Genomic DNA, 23,500 nt, shown 5'->3' with positions numbered 1-23,500 from the left:
TGATTAATCTGGTGAACATGATAGGCCCATTATCTATCTCGTGTAAAGTCGTGAAAATTCCAAAGGTAATAGTCTTTTATGCCTTGTTAATAACAAATAACAAATATTAAAATAGACGTATATCAAAATTTTTCTTGCCCTAGGCCTAAAACTAATAAAAAGGCAAAACGCTCTAGTGGTGGCATTATTATTTATTACAAAGACAAATATTTAAATAAAATTGAACTTGTAAGTCTTAATACGAAAGGTACTGTGTGGATTAAATTTAAGAAAGAATATTTCGGTACTGAAAACGACCAATATTTCTGCACGTGCTATATTCCGCCGGAGGAGTCTAGGGTATATAAAAACGCTTCTTCCGAGCTTCATGATTATGACTTTTTTTGAACAATTAAATACTGATGTAATAAAATATAGATATTTGGGTGACATATATTTGACAGGTGACCTGAATTCTAGGACAGGTCAAAGATCAGACTACATTGAGAACATGAACCTTGACCGTTATGTTGATATGCCTAGTGATGAATTGTATGCACGAGCGATACCAGCACGTTTTTCTTGTGATAAAACTGTGAATGCTTTTGGCAATAAACTGTTATCTTTTTGCAAAGAAAACGACATTTTAATTACAAACGGTCGCCTTGAGCGTGGAGACTTTACGTGTTATAATACTATCCGAAACAGGAGAGCAGCTAGTGTAGTTGACTATTTATTAACGACTTATAGAAATTTTTCAAGTATATCAAATATGAAGGTTTTAGAAATGACAGAATTTTCTGATCACTGCCCTCTTGTATTTTCATTAGAATGTGAGCATATGATATTTTATCATACTGACATTTTAACTTATGATAAAATTTTCTGGAATGATACTAATCCGGATGTATTTCAGGCATTGTTGAATGATAATAGGATGTTATTTGATGAACTGTCTCATAAATTAATATCTGCTGAAATTGATATTGATATGTGTATAAACAGCTTTTCTGATATTGTATATGATATTTCTTTTAAAATGCACGGCAGAACTTGTTACACGAAGAATAAGAAACGAATTATAAAAAGAGCGCCATGGTTTGATGATAATTGCAAACAGGCAAAAGCATTGTTTTTAACAAATAAAAGAATTTTTCATAGTAATCCTTCTGAAGAGAATAGAACGAACTTTTTGGACAGCAGAAGCAATTTTTGCTCAGTAAAAAGGAGAGCAAAGCGTACTTTTAATTACAGTGAAAAAGTAAAGCTATCTGCTATGAGCAAAAATAACCCGAGAAAATTTTGGAAATACATTAATGAATTTAGGAATACTGGTACGGGAAATATATCTGATGTCAATATGACTGATTTTGTAGATCACTTAAAAAATATTTCGAATAGCCGGCAGAGTAATTATTTTGAGGAAGTAGAACTCAATATACAATCTGAACCACTTTTAATTGAGACATTAGACTGCGCATTTAAAGCTGAGGAAATTTCTAAAACTATACGGTCAATGCAGAGACATAAAAGTGCTGATTATAGTAGAATAGTTGCGGATTTTTTCATTGATTCGAATGCATTTATTTCACCATATCTTGTAACACTTTTTAACAAAATTTTTGATTCGGGAATCTACCCACAGGCTTGGTGTAAAGGTATTATTGTACCGATACATAAAAGGGGGATACTTCAAACCCAGCCAGTTATCGGGGGATCACCCTTGTCAGTATACTTGCTAAAATATTTTCACTAGCTCTTAGAAATAGGTTAAATAGATGGTGTGAGGAACAGAACATTTTAAACGAATCACAATTTGGTTTTAGAGATAATAAATCCACAACTGATTGTTTATTTTTACTCCACTCAATTATTCAAAATGTTCTTAATTGTAAAGGTGTGAAGTAAGAAGGTGTGAAGTAAGATGGCGGACGTATTTTTTCAGTCAGTGTTGAGAGTGTAAAATTTTGGAATTTTTGAGAATTTTGAAGGATTTAGGAGGGTAGACGAAAGAAACTGACGAGAACTTTGTGCAATATGTTACAAAATATGTGGAATACTAGTACCCCGAATAGACAGAATGGACAGAATGTGACTTTTGCAGTCCCAACATCAAACAGATATATCCCACTACAGCAGTGGGCGGGGTGTGATCAAACCCCTATAAATACAGGGGGACAGAAACATGCGCATGAAATTACAGGTAGCTCGTTTATAACATCAAATAGTGACAATTCATTTTATTCGTTGAATACCGACGAAAAATTAGTTATGATGTTTCGAAAATTAGAGAAATTAGACGAGAACGATAGATCCTTGTTGTCAATGTCACAGGGTGAGAAAAATGTGCAGCCAGACCGGGACTCGAACTCGGGGCCTCGGAATACCGTTCCGATGCTCTACCGACTGAGCTACCCGGCCGCCTACACATTTTCTCCCCGTTTTAATATTCAAGTCCTGTACCGTGACATACTCCCCCCGCTACATGAAATTCGTCCTCGAATTTCTAATGGGATAGAGAACAAGGTAAACATGATCTCGGAGTATATTCAGTCACGGTCCCACGTTGGGCGCCAGTGTTACAGATGTGGCTTTCGTGTTTTATATATGTAGCGTATATATCTGGTTATATTGTTGAAAGTTCTATCTGAGGTTTGGGTTCTTAGCTGGGCTAACGGCGAGTAATGACAACTGTAAATATATATGAAATAATATATATTTAATGTAATTAAAGATGGCATGTACGTCAATGGTATGTACAATATCAATCGATGGTGGCTCTCATTTTACATTTATAATAAATGTAAACAATAACAAATATGGCGGATGGATGCTAATAATAGATTTAACAAAGACATGTAGATAGGACATATAAAGGTATTCAAATGCATTAATTACACAACAGAATTACATCAAAGTATACACAATTATAGAAAAATGTATAATAAAGACGATGCAATATAAATTACCTGTAAATATATATGAAATAATATATATTTAATGTAATTAAAGATGGCATGTACGTCAATGGTATGTACAATATCAATCGATGGTGGCTCTGATTGATTTTACGCATATCGATTGGCCGATACAGTCCGGTAATTTACATAACAAAAGGATAAATATAAAGTGCACAGGTTAGATAAGTAAACAGAGGTATTACCTGATACGGCATCCTAGCTACAATGCTACGGCTTACAACTATAAGTACATGATGTTACTACAGCTAGCTACTCGACGTTTGGAGTTGGAACAAGTGCATTTGGTGAGAAATAAAACGAAGTCATACGATCTTTTCAAGAGTTTATTTATGAATGCTATCAAGTAAAATATTAACCTGTAACACATTTCCCTCCTCCGTGAAATGTCGTCCTCGACATTACTTAAAATAAATATCGCATCGCAAATAATATCGAAAAACAAAGGATATGTACAACATAGTATTAATTATAGGTATGTGACCTTAAAATAAAGATGACATAACAATGCAGGAAACTTTAACGAGTTTCATAAAAATAAGCATCAATGCACTACTAGCAGAGTAAAGAAGCAGCAACTGTAAGTTGTTCCTGAAATGAAATCAAGAATATTGATTAGTCACCGACTATGCTTTAATCTCTAACTAACAACAGTATATAACTAGTGTTATGACTAAGTGCACTTTCCTGCTGTATTCCAATGATATTAACAATAAACATGTTTCGAATATCATCTGAAAAAGAATGTTAAGGTTACCTTAACTAAGCATATCACATAATTAACAAATGACAGACATTTCAATACATTTTATAAAGTTCTACTTCCATACATAAAACATATTGCTATTTACAACTGTTCTGTAGTGTGATGTCTTCAACTGAAAAAAATTCACATCACTATCATAATGTGACGACCTGTTCAGAGGGCACTGTAAATTGATGTTGACCTAAAACAAAATCACCAGAGGTCATCCAACCTGGTTTCTGTCGCGGTCGAGTTCTACGAGGTAATAGGCCAGGTTCATCAGGCTTACGTCTGTGTGGAGGTCTGTACCTTTCAACGCTAGTGCTTGATGGGGTAGAAGAATTCTCTGAACCTGAAAAAGAAAAAGCATAGTGATTCTCGGATTCTCTGCTTGGTTCACTGTGGTCCCCATGACAGTCAGATGAGTTTCTCGCACTTTCATGAGATATTGAGGTTGGTAAACTCATGAATGGTAAAAGCATGTTTCTGTGTAAAACACGCGTTTTACCTTCGCCATCTTCCCGCTTTACTGCAAAAACGGGCATCTCTGCATTCGGTTGTCCCTGGATGATGTAAGGGGTCTCCTCCCAGATGTTGGCAAGCTTGTTTTTGCCCTTGAGGCCAACATTTCTAACAAGGACCCGGTCACCTGGTAGAAGTTTACACTCTTTGACCTTCTGGTCGTAATACTTCTTCCCTCTTTGACCACTTCTGGTGGCTGCCTTATTAGCTTCTTTGTATGCGTGGGAGAGGTGTTCCTCGAGTTTCCTTACATAATCCGAAGGAGAAGTGCCGCTTATACGCTGTCCTTTGAGGCCTAAGAAAGCATCAATTGCCAATCTAGGGGTCGTCCAAACATTAGTTGGTAAGGTGCGTACCCAGTGCTTTCATGACGCGTAGCATTGTAGGCATGGACAAGTGGAGGGATTGCTGATTTCCAGTCTTTCTTCTTTTCATCTGATAAAGTGCCGAGCAATTGAAGAAGTGTCTGGTTAAATCTTTCCACTTGTCCGTTCCCTTGCGGGTGGTAGGGAGTCGTCCTTGACCTTCGGATGCCGGTAATCCTGCACAGTCTCTTTATAACCTTAGACAAGAAGTTCTGGCCTTGGTCTGAGTGTAGTTTTTCCGGAAAACCATAGTGGACAAAGAAGTGGTCAAAAAGAGCCCTAGCTGTTGTCCTGGCTGTTTGGTTTTTTGTCGGTATGGCCTGAGCATAACGAGTGAAGTGATCCATTATGACAAGTACATTCTCAAAGCCGCCCTTAGATACCTCCAGCGACAGGTAGTCAATAGACACCAATTCCATCGGCGCCGAAGAAGTGATGTTTACCAACCCTGTAGCTAAAGTAGGTGATATCTTACGGCGAATGCACCTATCACACTGTCTCACCCACTTCGCAATGTCAGAATCCATACCTGGCCAGAAGAACCTCTGTTTGAACAGACTGGTAGTTCTATCCCTTCCCTGGTGGCCCATGTCGTCATGAAGAGCTTGAAAAAGGATAAATCTGGCAGATTCCGGAACTACAACTTGGTCGACATGTTCTCCTCGAACTGTAGTTCTACGATGAAGAACTCCGTCTTTCAGTACTAACTGTTTCCAGTTGCGGAAGTATTTCCTCACTGTGGCGGGACAGTCTTTCATGTCGATTGCAGAGGGGTGATTGCCAAGTGAAACTGCTGTCCTAACAACTGAAATTGTAGGATCTGCGTCTTGTCCAGAGATCCAGTCCTGCTTGTTCAAAGCATATGATTTCAATAGATCATCTCGAATATCATTGTTGAGTGTCTCAGAGTCTGTAGCATCATCAGTATCTGGATCGACTGTGAAAGGAGTACTGCAGTGGTTAATATTGAGCATGGCCCCAACTACCTCGTTTTCTATATGCACAATGTTTGCATCTCCTTCAGTTGTATTATCATCTGGGGTAACTTGTCTGGAGAGCGCATCAGCATCAACGTTTTTCTTGCCACTACGATAACTGATGCTGTAGTCGTAGTTAGCAAGTGCTGCTTCCCAACGATGTCCAGTAGCATCAAGTTTGGCCGTAGTCTTGATGTAGGTCAATGGGTTGTTGTCTGTAAGCACCTCGAACTTAGCTCCGTACAAGTAGTCATGAAATTTCTCAGTGACTGCCCACTTAAGAGCGAGAAATTCAAGTCTACTTGAATGGTAGTTTCGTTCTGAGGGCTTCAGACTCCTGCTGGCATATGCAATGGGACGCTCAACTCCATCATCCTGCTTCTGGAGAAGTACTGCCCCTAGTCCGCTAATCGATGCATCGGTGTGCAAGATGAAAGGTTTGGAGTAGTCCGCGTAAGCGAGAACTGGTGCAGAGGTAAGTCTTTTATTATATTGTCAAAGGCTTCCTGGTGACATTCTTTCCATTCAAAAGGAACACGTTTGGCTACTTTCTTGCCCTTGTCCGTGAAAGCTCCAACAAGCAGTTCATTCAGGGGACGGGCAACGCTAGCAAATCCAGGAACAAACTTCCGGAAGTATCCAGCAAAGCCAAGGAAGCTCCTTACTTCCTTTGCATTCCTAGGAACAGGCCAGTTCCGGACTGCGTCAATCTTATCTGGATCTGTTTTGATGCCTTCATCAGAGACGACGTGACCCAGGTAAGTAACCTCTGTTCTCATAAACTCACATTTTGAACCTTTCAATTTCAGGTTGTGCTCCTTCAAGCGGCTAAAGACGGCTTCCAGACGATGAAGGTGTTCCGAAAAAGATGAAGAGAAGATGATGATGTCGTCCAAGTAAATCAAGCATTCTTGGAGGTTCATGTCGCCCATGCAACGCTCCATCAGTCTCTGGAAGGTTGCTGGCGCGTTGCATAGGCCAAATGGCATCCTGTTACACTCGAAGAATCCAAGATTTCCGACCTGGAATGCTGTCTTCTCTTTATCTTCCTCAGACATCTCGACCTGCCAATAACCTGCCTTCAAATCGAGCTTTGTGAAAAATTTTGAACCAGAGAGAAGATGCAGTGTGTCGTCAATCCTAGGAATGCCATAAGCATCCTTGTGTGTACGGCTGTTGAGTTTTCTGTAGTCCAGACAGAAACGTATTGACCCGTCTTTCTTACGGACAATCACAACGTTGGAGGAGAAAGGACTATGTGAAGGACGTATTGCGTTCATATTCAACATCTCTTGTAGGTGTTCTCTTATTTCATTGAACATAGCGGGAGGTATTCTCCTGTATGGCTCTTTGAACGGTTGTTCATCTTTCAGCTTAATACTGTGTTTTACGAGATCTGTATTTCCTAAGTCCAATGGACCTTGTGAGAAAACATCTCTCCATTTGTAACACAGATTTTTCAGCTGTTCTTGCTGCACAGGTTCAAGATGGTCGACATTCAGTTTTAAGTTTTCAATAAATGCTTGCTGATCTTGTTGTTTGTTGTTACTTTCTGGATTTACAGTAGGTTTGATGGTTTCTGGATCCCAGTTTCGTAAGACTTTAACTTCATTCAATTCGCAAAGAACAGATTTCGGTTGAATTTTGATGGTCTTAGCTGACATGTTGAAAATTTTTACAGGTACCCTTGCTGATGACCCAGGTTTATCAAGTTTTACTACTCTTGGGCATACACCTATTCTACTTGATGCCTGTTCTGATTGCTCTGTGATGGCGGATGATATGTTGTCACTCTTTCTAACAAAGCCAGACAAAACAATGGTTTCATTTGGTTGCACAGTAATGTCTCTGTCATTAGTAGACCGCACTGTTCCAACAGACTGTCTACAGTTAACTGTTGAAGCAGCCGATTTCCATTCTTTAGACAGTTTGTCTTCATCATTAGTTGAGACAAATTTCAAAACATTTGTTCCAACTATAACTGGTACATCTAAGTTATAGTCTGTGTTTGGAACAACAAGTATTGGAACATCTATGTCTTTATTTCTAATACCAGGTATGTTGATAGTAGCCTCAATGTAACCAATATATGGTAATGCACTGCCATCTGGTCCTCTTACTATAAATTCCTCGAGGCCATGTAACTCTGGTTTTGGACTTAATTGATCAAACATATCTTCACAGATAGTTGTGATCATTGATCCTGTGTCAACAAGACATGATGTTTCAATACCGTTTAAGAAAACTTTGTTTTCATTTGAATGTCCAACTAACCGATCAAATACATTGCAACTTTGTTTTGGAGGTTTTTCTTGAGAGTTCTTCAAGCCTCCGTTCATGAAGAACCTTTCTCGTTTAAACCGGCTGTTTTGTCAGGTTTCTTGTTATTCTCATTTGAGCTTTGTCCTTGTTGTGTATCTTGTCCTCTTCCTCCTCTTCTGTTCCATCTTCCTCTGTTGTATCCTCGACCTCTGTTATATCTGTATCCTTCCTTGTCTCTTTGTGGTGTTTCTCTGTTCTTCTGCAATTGTTCATTTTCCTTCTTTAAATCATTGACTTTCTGATCCAACTGTTCCATCTTTTCTATCAGGAGTTTCATCATCTGTTTTCCTTCATCATCTTGAAAGTTCAATGCTGATTGTTTAGCTTTATTTGTTGGAGGCTTCTCTTTCTTATCCTTCCTTTCCTTTTGTACTTTCATTTCAAATTCTTCTGACCTTACTTGTTTTCGTAATTGTTCATAAGATATATCACTTTCGAAATGAACTCTTGTTGCATTTTGTAACTCTTCATTTCTTAGGCCTCTCCAGAACTTTCTTTTTAACATATCTTCCTTCTCCTTTTCTTCAATCCTTGTTTTCCTTGATGCTTGCAAGAGCATATCCTCTAGTCTTAGACCCCATTCTACTATAGATTCATTGACTTCCTGTTCTGCAAGAAAGAAGTGTGAAAGTATACTGTCTTTACTTGCAATATTTCCAAAAGCATCTTCTAATTTCTTCTCTATCTTTTCTACAGATGCATAAGGGCCTAGGTGAAGCATGATTCTCTTAGCTTGTCCTTTAAGGGCTTTTCTTATAGCCTGAATTACTACTAATTCTGAATAGATTGCCTTCACGCATTCTACTTCTAGCTTCCACTCTTCAAAGGTAGCTTCATTACGAGGCACTGGCTCCATTCCTGAAAACGGTGTTAAGTTCAGTTTCAGGTTCAGATTGTCTAGGCCTTTATTAGCTCTTTGCCTCCGTCTATCAGACTCTTCAATATGATCTGTACCATCCTCTGTATCTGTGTCTGTATCTATTCTTACTGACTTTTTCTTTGTGTCAGTCCTTTCTGGTTTATGCTCAAGCTTTTCTCGCCCTTCATCTTTCATTTTTTCTATCGCTAGTTCCTTTTCTCTAATCTCTCTCTCCTTTCTTTGGTACCACGTTTCTAACTTGTCTATTTTGTCGTTCATTTTCTTTTGTGTCTCTTTCATATATGAAGTGAATTCTTGTTCCTTTAAATGTAATGTCCGTTCCTTCTTTATGTGTTCTTTCTCTAACTTGTCCATCTTTCCTAATATCGTTTGTTCCATTTCTGTCAAGTACTTTTCTCTCTTAATCATCTCATTTTCTCTTTCCATTATCTTAATTTCTCTTTCATTGAGTTTCTTCTCTTCTTCTGCCAAAAGAGTTTGTCTTTTATCAAAAACTCTCTCTCCTGCTTCTTTTTCCTTCACACTGTGTGTGTCCTCATCGCCATTTACTTCATCAATTGTGAATACTGAAGCACTCAATGCCTGTATTCTCTTTTTGAATTCATCAAATGAATCATCAAGAGTGAAGTCCAAAGCTTCATCATATTTCTTACCAGCTTCACTCTCTGACGTACCTATCCTGTATGGGTCCGCTACAGGTGTCCCGGTCTGGCTGCACATTTTTCTCACCCTGTGACATCAATGACTGAGAAAATAAATAGCACAATTCGAAAAGTTGATACCCTGGAGCATATCATTAGCGTGAGAAATGGTCACTTGAAACAGTTAGCATACCACAGTATAGATATTGAAGCGCGCTCCAGGCGCAATAATCTTATTTTCTACGGCCTAGCTGACGTGAGATCAAAAAATACGTATGAACTACTTTCTGAGTTTTTTAGTGACTATTTAGAACTAGATCTTGGAGAGTTTTATGTCCAGCGTGTGCATCGGTTAGGTTCCCTAAACCGCGCGAGAAGTATTACACAGACTCCTAGGCGACCGATAATTGTGGCATTCCGGGACTATCAGGATACGGAATATATCCTGCAGCAAGCTAAAAAGCTTAGAAACTCACGATTTAGCATTGACAGGGATTACCCAAAAGAAATCGCCAACGCGCGGAAGAGACTTTGGGATCGCTTTCGCAGCGAAAGGGAAACTTTTGGTCCAGATGCGAAAATGGCCTACCCTGCGAAATTTATTATCAAAGGTCGAGTGGTAGCGGACGAATTTCCCGACTGGCACGACATTTTAAACAGAGACAGATCCCAGTTGTTTAATCCCCAAAACGATATTTGTAGTAAGCAAAACCGTAGTGTTTATTCAGTGTCAACTGATGTTGACAATTCTGCAAGCGAGGCTAGTATGCCGAGTCCAAACCAGCGGATCGAGCCTGAGAGACCAGCAAACATTGAAAATCAAATATATAATATACCAGCACAGTCTCAGCAATTAAACAAAATGTTATACAGTCAAGTAGCAGCAGGTACGACCGTTCAACCGACTAACGTACCGCATTTTAGAAACGTGTCGTCTGCTGGGGCAGACAACAGACAGCACGTGGAGATTGATAGTTCAGTTAATTATAGCAGCGGGGGCGGCCATGATCAATTATCAAATCACAGGATAAGCGAGTCTAGAGATAATCCTACCGATAAATAGTACAATAGGGAGAGACGGTCGATAAAATGTGCGCTGTTAAATATACAATGTCTTATTTCAAAAAATGTGAACAAACTGGAATCCCCTGAATTAAGGGCTGTTTTCAAAAATCATAATATAATTTTCATGACAGAAACTTGGTCAAATGAATACGTAAATATGAATATTGACGGTTTTGAGTTGTTTAATTTACATAGGACGGTGAAAAATCATGCTGTTAAAAGGAATTCTGGTGGTATTGCTGTGTATGTGAAATTTGATATTATCGATAATGTATCTTTATACAGCGCGGACAGTGATGACATATTATGGCTGAAACTTAAAGGCTCAGTTCTTGATTTACAACATGATGTATATATATGTCTTTGCTATGTAGTTCCAAAAGGGAGCTCACGAGAAGCTTTTATATTTATGGTAGACAAATATTTATGGTAGAGTTATTAACGAGATAGTAAGGATAAGTAGTAGTACCAATGACAACTGTTCTTTTATAGTTCTTGGAGATATGAATAGCAGGATTGGCCAGTTAAATGATTTTGTTAACGAAGATGAATTAAATGTACATTTGAGCTCATTTCTGGTTTTACCCAGAGTATCACAAGACTTTGTAACAAATCAAAACGGAACGCTACTGTTAGACTTTTGCAAACAGTCGGGGCTTAGAATTCTTAACGGACGGATAAGAAAAGATGCCAGTATTGGTAAATACACTTACATTGGACCATTAGGTAGTAGCCTAGTAGACTATGTGCTAGCAAAAAATATTGTGAAAATATTATGGCATTGTTTAACTCTTTTGAAGTATTAGATCCGAATATATTATCTGATCATTGTGTAGTTTCTTTTAGCTTACAGGCATATACGTCGGATATAAATATTCCGGAAGAAAATAACTGTGATAGAATTGAATATACATATAAATGGAATTCTGATAAAATGCATGATTATACACAGAAATTGACAGGTGACGTTGTTGTAAATGAATTAATTAATTTGACAAATAATTTCAATAATATTTCACACAGCAACGAGGTTGATGAAAATATTTCTGATTTTTTGAAAATCATGGATGAAGTATGTTCACCTCTGTTTAAGCAGGTACCAAGAAGTACTGATAGTTTTAATGAAAGGCGGAAACAGGAATGGTTCGATGATGAATGTTCTTCAAAGCGTGACTTATTCTATAACTGTTTAAATTCATATAGAAACTGTAAAAGTGATATTAACAGACTAAATATGTGCAGGGCACGGTCTCAGTATAAGCATGTACTGAGAAATAAGCGTTATAAACATAGACAGAAAGAAACTAATAAGCTGATTAAAGCGAGGACAGATAATGCTAAGCAGTATTGGAAAATGTTGAAGGGATTAACTAGCGGTAGTCATCCTAACTCTCTTACCCCGGATAATTTCGCTAGATATTTTAAAGCCATAAATAACCCTGAGGATATGTTTTATCAGGCAGATGAAGATGTTTTATTTTTTAACGAAAGGTATTTAAACGGGGAACTTCAAATAATGTTCACCGAATTAGATGAACATATTAGTCACACAGAAATACTGAAAGCAGTTAAGCAGTTGAAAAGTAATACAAGTGGAGGTCCAGATTTATATTAAATGAATTTTTCAAACACGGAATAGATGTTTTATTACCATACTTGTCTCAGTTATTTAACAAATGTCTAAATATAGGTTATTTCTCAGACTCTTGGAGCGACGGTTTTATTGTTCCCATTTTTAAAAGTGGTGATATTAGAGAGCCAAGCAATTATAGAGGTATAACACTTTTAAGTGTTTTAGGTAAATTGTTCACCAGAATCTTAAACAACCGACTTACGGAGTGGGCAGAAAACTATCATGTTTATATTGAAGCGCAAGCTGGCTTTCGTAAACATATGGGAACAACAGATAATATTTTTGTGTTAAACAGCCTTATTTCTCATATGTGTAATAGTAATGAAAAACTTTTCTGTGCATTTGTTGATTTTCAGAAGGCTTTTGATTTCGTTGTGAGAGACATTTTATGGTACAAACTTATTAGAACAGGAGTAAGAGGGAAAATTTTAAATGTTATTAAGTCTATGTATGATAATGTAAAATCAAAAATTAAACTCTCTAATAATGTCAGTGATATTTTTGAATGTCATTTGGGGGTCAGACAAGGTGAATGTCTTTCTCCTTTCCTTTTTAGCATGTTTTTAAACGACATAGAAGACACGTTCATAAACAAAGGTATAGAAGGTATTGATATTGGTACTATGAAACTCTGTCTTTTATTATATGCTGATGATATTATATTATTTTCTCAGTCTGCAGACGGTCTTCAGAATTCTTTAAATGTTTTGTATGATTATTGTTCTAAATGGAAGCTCACTGTTAATACGAAGAAAACAAAAATTATGATTTTTAGAAAAGGTGGTCGGTTGCCAGATAATTTAGCATTTACTTATAATAATGAACAAATAGAAATTGTTAGCAAATTTAAATACCTAGGTGTTCTTTTTACGACAGGTGGTGCTTTTAACGAGATGGATAAAATGTTAGCAGGCCAAGCACTGAAAGCCACCTTTCAACTTAATAAGTATTTGTATAAGTTCACATATATCTCGCCAAAACATAAATTGAATCTTTATGATAAATTAGTTACACCGGTTATGAATTATGCCTCAGAGATATGGGGTTTTAACAAGGGTACACATATTGAAAGAGCCCATCTTTGTTTCTGTAAAAAGTTGTTAGGAGTTAAAGTTTGTTGTCAAAATGCTTTTGTATATGGTGAAACTGGAAGAGTGACATATATTACGCACAGATATTTACACATTATAAAATACTGGTTAAAATTGTGTCAGTGCGAAGAGGTAAAATATGCACGACAGATGTATGTTCTATTAAAAAATGATATTGAATTACACCCTAATCATATAAATTGGGTACATAGTGTTAGAAATTTATTGTCAAGGTTAGGTTTTTATGAGGTGTGGTTAAACCAAGGAGTTGGGGACATTAATATATTTTTACAAACCTTGATATATTTAAACAAAATTGGAACGACAGCTTACAGGGATCCTCTCGTGCCTTATTTTACAGAACAATAGCTACTTTTACTTTTCAGAAATATTTAAATGATGTCATTGTTGAAAAACATAGAATAAGTATGTCTCGACTAAGAATGTCATCACATAGACTAGAAATAGAAAGTGGCAGATGGAGAAAACCTGTAAGCGTCCCATTGGATCAAAGAAAATGTTTATTTTGTAATGTATTGGAGGATGAATACCATTTTATTATTGAGTGCTCTCTATATACAGATTTAAGGCATCAGTACATTAAAAGATACTATTGGTTTCATCCTAACTATATCAAATTTATGGAACTAATTAAAACTGAAAATGTTAATGATTTAAGAAGACTTTCAGCGTATGTTTACAAGGCGTTTGAAAAACGAAACTTGATTTTTAATTCAATGTAGCAGTCAGTAATATATGTTAAAATGTCTCTATTTATGATGTAACACTTGATATTTGTCATAATGTTAAATAATGCTCTCACAGTCTCTCCCTCTCTCAAAGATATAACATGCATTTGGTATGAAGTGTTCATGTTTTGATATATCTATTGTCATCTTGCTTACACATCTTGTATAGTTGCATTGTTATTTCTTCTGTGATTATGTTATATTGATGCATGTACATGGGCCAGAATTGGCTTAATACATAATAAAGTTATATAATGTAAATCTAAATTATACTGTGCCTTTATTGATTATGAAAAAGCGTTTGATACTATTGTTAGGGATGCAATGTGGTTAAAGCTGTCGAAATCAGGCATTAGCTCTAAGATGATAATAACGTTGAAAGCGATATATGCTTCTGTTACCTCTTGTGTGAAACTTTCTTCATCAATGCCTTTATCTGATTTTTTCGATGTAACTCTCGGTTTAAAACAAGGGGAACCACTTTCGCCGATTTTATTTATCCTTTTCGTTAATGATATATGTGACACCATCAACTTCAATGCTTTAACAGAGAATGATCTCAACCAGTTATCTATGTATATGTTACTTTTTGCAGATGATATAGCGTTATTCACAATTGATCCACGTACTTTACAAGCCCAGCTAGATTCAGTGTATAGTTATTCTTTAAAGTGGGGATTGAATATTAATGTTAATAAAACCAAAATATGTATATTTGAGAAACGTAAACAGAGACACGACTTTCAATGGTTCGTAAACGGCGAACCAATTGAAGTGGTGGATCACTTTTGTTATCTAGGTGTTAACTTTACTTACACTGGAAATATGAAAAAAGTCATTGTCCGATCAAGCCTTGAAAGCATATAATTGTTTGCAAGGATTATTTAGTAGGGTAAATTTAGATATAAGAACTAAATTATCACTTTTTGACTCAATGGTGTTACCAATTTTGTTGTACAACGCTGAGGTATGGGGCATTTATGATTATAAAGAAATTGATAAAATCCATGTAAAGTTTTGTAAAAATAGTCTTAGCGTACGCCAACAAACACCAAATGTAGCTGTTTTTGGAGAGTTAGGTAGATTTCTCCTTTCTGTTATTTGTAAAGAGAGGGTTTTGAAATACTGGTTGAAAGTAATGAAAAACCAGGATACACCTATGTATAAAATGTTTGTCGATCAATGCAGTAGTAATATGTATGTTAATTAGGCAAAAATGTAAAACGTCTACTAGTTAGTTTAGGTTTTAGTGATGCGTGGTTAAACTTTGATACGAATGTTAACTATTTGCCTTTGTTTAAGCAGCGTCTACGAGATCAATATATTCAAAACTGGAATACTTGTATTCAGAATATGCCCAAGCTTGATTATTTCAGAAAATTCAAAACACAATTCTGTTATGAAAAATATTTAGATGTTGTATCCAATAGCTCGTTGAGGAAAGAACTCACATGTTTAAGATTAGGTTCTCATAACTTAGAAATAGAATCTGGCAGATTTTTAAATATGGAACGAAATGATCGCAAATGCAAATTATGTACATGTAACGCTGTTGAATCAGAATATCATTTTCTTCTCTGTTGTCCAAAATATGTAGATATAAGAAATAAATATCTAGGATATAACCCATGGCCCACTTTGCAAAAGTTTGCAAATATATTGTCAACAAGTAGCAAAAAACTTATGCTTAAGAGTGCTCACTATGTTAAGGAGGCTGTTAAAATAAGGCGACAGTCTCTTGACCATGTAACTGCTTCTTGAATTGATTTTTCTTCTTTTAGTTGTGATATTATCCTTAAGAATTGAATTTATATGTATTGTAACTTATGTTGTATTCACGTTTATGTTAATTATCTTTGCCATATTTGTCAAATAATTTTGTAAATGGCCAAAGGTAATGTATTTTACCGATTTACCAATAAAATGAATGAATGAATGAATGAATGAATGTTAAGTTTGATACATTGTAACTGTTACTCGGCCAACTTGAAAACAAAGTCTCACATCTGGTGCGCAATATTCAAAACGACGTCTTGTGATTAATCACAGTATTTTTGTGTTAGTTTGCTGAATATAGCCTGTATATTGTTTATACTTTTGTTTTGTACTTGCACTGAATTGGGGTGGTCATATTGACTAAATTTCCGATCAATCTTATTTATTTCATATTGCCCTACAAAAAAGCATGGACCCATTGATCCATACACCACATTTTATTGATAGTTAACCGACGAACCCGTTGAAACTTGATATGATTATTGAATCACTGTGATTTTCATATAGGTCATTAAAGTTAGTTCGAATTTCAAAGTCACACGGTTGCCTTGATATTGAAAACGATTCGCAACCGCTGGCTGAATAGTGCGTTTTTTCTTTTACAATTTGTCAGCAAATGAGTCTTGCATATATGTGTTTTACCTAGAGGGTATTACATTAGTGTCTTTCCATATTGAATTTATTAAACGAGTTGAATAAAATAATTTTAAAAAAAAGAAACAAGATAAACTAGTTTTGTAAATACCTGCATGTTGGAAATCCTAATTTTGTTAGTTTTTTAGAACACTTTAAACTAGTCTAACATTGTTTTATTACTACATTAAGGTTTATAGGATATATAATGTTCTTTCTTTTCTCTTAAAACCATGTTTGAAATGAGTTTGTTACAGAAGTGGTTAATTCAACCTATATAAAGAATATACAAGCCTCCTAGTGAAACCTTTATTCCAGAATACAACAGTTTTTCCCTTAACCTTCTTTGTGTCTATGGTGTCTAGTGATGAAGCCAAAAAAAATCTACTGTGCAGCATTTCTGAGACGACACCACATGATAAAAGCAAGAACATGACACTTATACTGCAGAAAATGGAAACAAGGTTGAAAATAACCTTTATCTGCCACTTGTGTGTGCACCGCCAGAAACAATGCAAACGAATGCCTACTGTACTTTATCTAATTGTTTAATTGAGCTCTAGTGTGACTTTTGGTCAGCATTTACTTGTTTAACGCAAATGTTCATTTTTGCTCCTTTTCAGGACAACCGTCCTTCAGTGCTTTCAGCGCTTTGATTTTTATTTCGAACGCTGCCTGCCGTTATACCGGCACACTGATTTAGTCCTCACGAAATAGCTTTGGTTTTCTTGAGATTATTTTGTTAGGAAACAACCTATACATACACCATAAATGTACGTCGCAGTTAGTATATGTCAGTAAGATATACAATAAAACAAGTGGAGATGTAAAAATGAAAAAAAAAATCACCCCATCTATTACACCCTAAAGTCTGCTATATATAAAAGCTGGCATCACGAAAGTGCTGCACAGGCTGCGTTACAACTTTGGTATGACAGAAAAAACATTTAATACAAGAAATATCTTTAAAAATGATGGTCGGCGAATTGTAATAAGGAAAGAAGTTTATGAATTTTTCATCTAACATTTATCTTTCATCTAACATTTTTCAAATTGCAAAACTAAACACCGCACTTAAACAATTTAAATGGTTCTCTTTTAATTTTTCGCAAAGGTTTCGTAGGGCTGCAATTTTGTTTCGTTTATCCTTAGACGAATAATTACAGCAGTAGTTTGATGAAGATTCATGAAGCGGTTCATGAGAAGAGGTCATTAAACGTGTTTATATTTTTAGCTAAATTGGTCCCTATCCCCATTTGTAACAAAATAGCAGGAGACCTTACGATATTGTTACACATCGAGTTTGATAAAAATCCATTACATTTTAGTGGTTAATGCGAAGAAAGGCATATCTACTTTTAGCTATAATGGTCCCTAATAGGGCCCAAGTTCCTATATAAATAAATTTGGAAGAGGACCTTATAATGATGCTCCAGACCAAGTATGACAAAGATCCACCATGGTAAGCTGTTCATGAGACGCTGTATAAAGGCATTTCTAGTTTTAGCTCTAGCAGCCCCTAAAAGGGGTCAAATGTCCCAGCTGAACAAAGTTGGCTGCGGGCCTAATAAAGATGCTACAAATCAAGTTTGATTAGAATACATGAGAAAAAATCAATTAAAGGATTTTTTTATTTATTAATTTTTTTTTATTTATAAAATAGGCCAACTGATCCCGCTTTAACAAATAGCATATTCGCTATTCATGAATCTTTGGACAATGACGTCACACCTATTAAAAAGTGAAGGTCAAGCAAAACATACAATTGTAATTGTTTCAATATTTCTGTTTCATAAGCAAAGTTTGACCGTAGTCATATCACATAGATAAACTGTATGCAGCGTACCTTCATTTCAGTGTAATGAGATTCAGTCATTATATAGCATATATATAATAAAACAGATTTCAACTGAGTTCAATATTTGCATACCATACTAAAGAAAAATATTCATATATAATAAATCAGTTAAATAATTTATAACAAATATATCAAAGCAAACAAGTACTCATTTTAATATGCAATCTGAATAAGACACAAAAGCAAGAAACCTTTTCATATACAGACGACAATTGTAACAAGGAAAATCTTTTAAAAAGCACTTCTCTACATAAAAGACTCTTATCACACCCTTATTCATGTGATACGCAGACCGTATTCAGCTCTTTCTTTAATTTGATATATGTTGGTATTTCAACAGGTTTTTATCATATTTATTAAACTTACTTATCATTTTGAGATATATCAATATTCTTGCTAAATATACTGAACCAAAGTTAGCTTCAAAACTGTGAACAGCGTCGTTTAGGATAAACGCTTTGTCTACATTTCACTCAGCGTAGCACAATCAACAGAGTGAAAGAAATTGACACTCTCGTCCAATCAGGCAGAGTGTTGCATAAATCTTCCATTTTGATAAATTATCTATATAATGCGTTATCAAGTAGTTTGATTTGCAATCTGAAGTCACGTGGCATAGGTAACGAAAACGAATTTAGACGGCGTCGCCGAAAAACTATGGGAAACTAACGAAAACAAAACCGTTTTATATAACGTTGACACAGATATTTTTTAAAACTTAATTAAACGGAAGGGAAAGGGCATAAAGCATTTTTAAAACAGTTTAATTGTTTAAATATTTCTCTTAATTAATAGGAAATGGTGGCCTCGGGTTTAGGCTGAAAGAAATTGAAATTTTCACACTTTTACAGAAATAGTTATTTTTAACATGTGACGATGTTGTCCTACTGGCTGAAACGGCAGAACACCTGCAAATTTTACTTGAACGTCTTAGTATATGGTGTGATACAAATGCTACGTCTGTAAATTGTGATAAGTCAAAGGTTATACATTTTAGAACTAAAAGTACAAATCTGACATCTTTTAGCTTTAAAATATGTAACCAAAATATTGATATTGTTAATAGTTATAGATATCTGGGTCTAATATTGAATGAGTTTATGGATTATGCTGAAATGGCAAAGTCAGTAGCACTGTCTGCTGGAAGAGCACTTTGTCTACTCATATCAAAGAGTAAACAGGTAGGGGGTTTTCAATACACGACATTCTCGAAGCTGTACGACAGCACGGTTTGGCCTATTTTAAACTATGGTGCTTCTATTTGGGGTGACCAGTCCTTCTCTTGTATAAACGCTATTCAGAATCGAGCAATGCGGTACTTCTTAGGGGTTGGAAAATATACCCCAAATGTGGCGGTAATTGAAGAAATGGAGTGGAAACCATCCATAGTACGGCAATGGGGGTCGGTTGTACGACAGCTTTGTAGAATGTCAAATATGGATAATGGAAGGCTTAACCATAAGATCTTTGATTGGGCCAGACGGAGTGCTTCTTCCAAGTGTAAAAACCAGTATTTAGAATATGTAAAATGTTTAATAGCACTGATGTAGATGTTAATAACACACAAGTTTTAAGTGCAAAGAATGTTGTTGACATGGTAGAAAGTAAACTAGTATCAATTGAACTTGATAAGTGGGAAATGTTATTGAATAGGAATGTCTCAAATAGAAGTAATGGTGGTAACAAACTTAGAACTTATAGACTGTTTAAAGAGGAACCTGGTGTTGAAAAATATTTGCAATATAATTTACCATTTCATCATAGAAGTGCTTTGTCAAAATTTAGGTGTGGTGTGGCACCAATTCGTCTTGAAACCGGTCGGTTTGAAAATCTGGATGTTAATAGTAGAACATGTTTTAATTGTAATTTGTGTGTTGAGGACGAGATCCACGTCCTTCTGCACTGTCAGGTATACAATGAAATCCGTGAGGATTTGTATGTGGAAATATGTGGAATACGAAATGTTTGTAACACTTTTGAGATGTTGTCTGATAGAGAGAAACTTTGCTTTATACTTCAGAATTCTGATATAGTAAAATTTTCTGCCAAAGCCTGCTTCCAAATACTTCAACTTAGACGCTTAAAATTGTTCAGGAGATAAATTTTATAAATTCAGTGTTCACTGATGAACTTTGTTTTTAGAATTTTAAACAAGTAATGTTAAGTTTTAGAAGAAATTTTAAAATAAGATGGTAGGCTGAAGCGACTCTCTAGTTGTAATATATAGTATTTTGATTTTATATTTTACAACTTAGGTGCAGATAGTTTTGACAAATCTGGTGTTCACTGTGAACTTTGTTTTTTCTTTTAGAACCTTTGAGAAGTAATTTTAGTTTAAGGAGAAATTCTAAAATAATATGAATTTTTGGCTGTAAGTTTGAAATGACTCTAGCAGTAATAAATAGCAGTTTGTTTATATATTTTATCAATACCTTCTAATGATTCTAGAAAATTGGAAATTATAAATTAGCTTAATATGAATTTTGTACATCATGCTTAAAAGATTATAAATAGGAATAGTCATAAATTTTAGCTAATTTTTTTATATAACTATATAATATCATAGCCAAAACAAAATAGAAAATATACACATTGTAATTAATGAGCTAAATATTGGATATAATATTGGTAGAATGTAAATAGAATTTTTAATAATGATTTTTAATAGGGATGTTTTATAGTCTCTTATAATTCCTATGAAGGAGTGGCTTTGTGTTATGTGAATGGTTTTATCTGTAAATTGTAATGTACACAAAGATGAGACTCTAATAAAATATGAGTTGAGTTGAGTTGAGTTGAGTTAAGTTGTGAAATGCAGCCGACTCAGCTTACTCCTCCCTATGAAGAAATAGCTTTAAAAGAATCTGCTACCCCTGATTGTAAATTCTCGCTCGTCAATTACGGTGTGGCATATTTCTGCCAACCACATATCAGCTTGTTTATGTAGACAGTTTTGTCTAAAAATGTCACAGTTATTATCTTGCAAGTGGCAACTTGCGTGTTATCCAGATAATTTTTTTAACAGGACAAAACTTCCTGTTAGTGCCCACTTCTGCCATCAACATAAGTGGATATTGTGAAAGTTTTCTTGATACGCAGTTGTGTCGACTTTTCGTAACAATTGTTCTCAAAATGAAGGAAAGTGTCATACATATTTAGATTTTTTGAAAGCGGTGTTAGACTAGTGTTGGATCTCATATCACTGAATTGCATTTTAATAACTATTTCTATAAAAGTGTGAATTTCAATTTCTTTCAGCCTAAACATGAGGCCACCATTTCCTATTAATTAAGAGAAATATTTAAACAATTAAACTGTTTTAAAAATACTTTATGCCCTTTCCCTTCCGTTTAATTAAGTCCCATTGTTTGATTATATTTTTTCGGTCAGAGCAAAGTTGTAACGTAGCCCAGAAGTCTGAACCCTAGCAGTTGTTTTACTATTTTGTATCAGAAATAAGATTATGTTTGATATGTTTATGCTCATTATATTGTCCAATAGAGTAGTCTACTAAGCCTCTTTCATTCATATACATGTATATCAAATATGAGACTGCACGGTTTTGAGAAAAGATGTGTGTATTTCAACAGAGGCCCTGTGAAACGTCCCAAAAATCTAAATATCTATAGCAGAAAGTGCCCGACGTCTATGAAATCCACTGAAGCACCGCTACCGCCCTTTTTTACCATACCCTCCAATTTTTATGGTAATGTACCCGTTAATGACATTCGGCAAGTTCCGTATGGTTACGTACTCCCGTTATGCTATTCAGTGTTCTTCGTACGTAAATGTAGCTGACCGCACATACCAATCGGGAAGCCTCGGCCATCTCCGGAATCCTCCGTTAGAATAAAGGCCAAGGTAATCAGAATGCGCACATTCGACTCTCGATAAAAACCGAAGAATGCCGAAATCGAATACGGATAATACGTAAATTGCCGAATGTCATTACGGGTCCACTAACTTAAATGACGTCAATTTAGATGACATCACTGCTTGCTATCATGAAATCTAAAGAGCGGTAACTCTTTTTACATGTGTGATGGAAATGCTTCCATAAAACTCAAGATACTGTATCAAAAAAAAAAATGTATCTTAAATAATTATTACATAAAGATACTTACAACCCAATAATGTCCCCCGGGACGACGTGGATCATATTCCTATTGGCGATTGACCTTCCTTCTTGGGAAATACCCGTCGCTGAAAATGATAAAATCATTAATCAAAGCCTTGAGATGTCTGGTGGTTGCGGGTTTTGTTAGATTTATTTTCGGTTTAAATGCCAATCTATAAATATACATGAATGAGAAACAAATATACAAATGTGCCTCATATCTAAGATGAACTCTGCCTGACCTAGCTTGTGATGTAACCATGGGCTGGAAAACCTTATCATTGATAGATCTTGTGTAATTCAAATGGTCAGTGTGAATGGATACAGGTTGAATCAGAACTGCTTTATCATTGATAATTCATCCACATTATTCATGAATGGGACTATTTTGTGTAGCACATGAACATCCTTTGGAAGTGATTTGGAATAAAATAAAGATGCTATATGATTGTCAGAATTACACTTGTAACTATAGTAGCGGGTAAACCCGCAACCAAAAACAGAACTTGCATAATGACAAAAACAAGTGGGCAGTGAGAATTATTTATATGATATGATATAAGTTTAAATTAAAGCTGCAAAAGTATCGAACAGTCTTATTTTGATAAAACAAATGAAAGGTTAGGTACATACACCTATGCCTGATCCCATTGCGGCCTACCAGCATGTACTTATTGGCCTCGCCGGGTACTGGTCTCCATACCTGCAGCGATACAAACCCCTGTCCTTCGGCATACAGTTCCCAGACTATCACCGTTCCGCAGCATTGGACTGTGCCCATGAAATTTGCCATCAGAATTGTAATATCTGAATACATTAAATCAGTTTTATATTTTTCATTTTTGTTAATGTTTTCAGATCTGTGCGGTGACTGTTTCCAGACTGGTTAAATTGGTCTGTAGTTCTTAATTTGCAGTTCGCAATTTTATATACGGTTTGCAAACTGTCTGCAGTTCGCAAATTTGAACTGCGAACTGCAAACTGATTCAAATCAATCTGCAGTTCGAACTCCAGTCAAACTAGGACCTGAGAACTGTGAACAGCATTTTAGTCCACAGTAAGAAAGTGCTGACCAGATTGCACTTTAAGATTCGGATCGTGAAATGCGGACAAGTTTGCAAACAGGTTTGCAGTTCCCACTGCGATTTCAAATCTAGGATATTGAAACT

General features: G+C 35.6%; 1 protein-coding gene across 1 annotated transcript in view; it reads right to left on the bottom strand.

Annotated features, from left to right (window-relative positions):
• Positions 1 to 23,132, bottom strand: part of LOC128549608 (uncharacterized) — a 36,044-nt gene extending 12,912 nt beyond the window's left edge. Inside the window, exons 1-2 of the mRNA XM_053526658.1 lie at positions 22,965 to 23,132; positions 22,339 to 22,417 (exon numbers count right to left, since the gene is read on the bottom strand). Coding sequence (XP_053382633.1) covers positions 22,339 to 22,417; positions 22,965 to 23,124 — 239 coding nt within the window. The 5' untranslated portion in view covers positions 23,125 to 23,132. The remainder of the gene's footprint in view (positions 1 to 22,338; positions 22,418 to 22,964) is intronic.
• Between the last annotated feature and the right edge of the window lie 368 nt (positions 23,133 to 23,500).

The sequence above is a fragment of the Mercenaria mercenaria genome, chromosome 16 (assembly GCF_021730395.1).
Source record: "Mercenaria mercenaria strain notata chromosome 16, MADL_Memer_1, whole genome shotgun sequence".
Lineage (NCBI taxonomy): Eukaryota > Metazoa > Mollusca > Bivalvia > Venerida > Veneridae > Mercenaria > Mercenaria mercenaria.
This window is presented reverse-complemented; position numbering and strand designations above follow the sequence as displayed.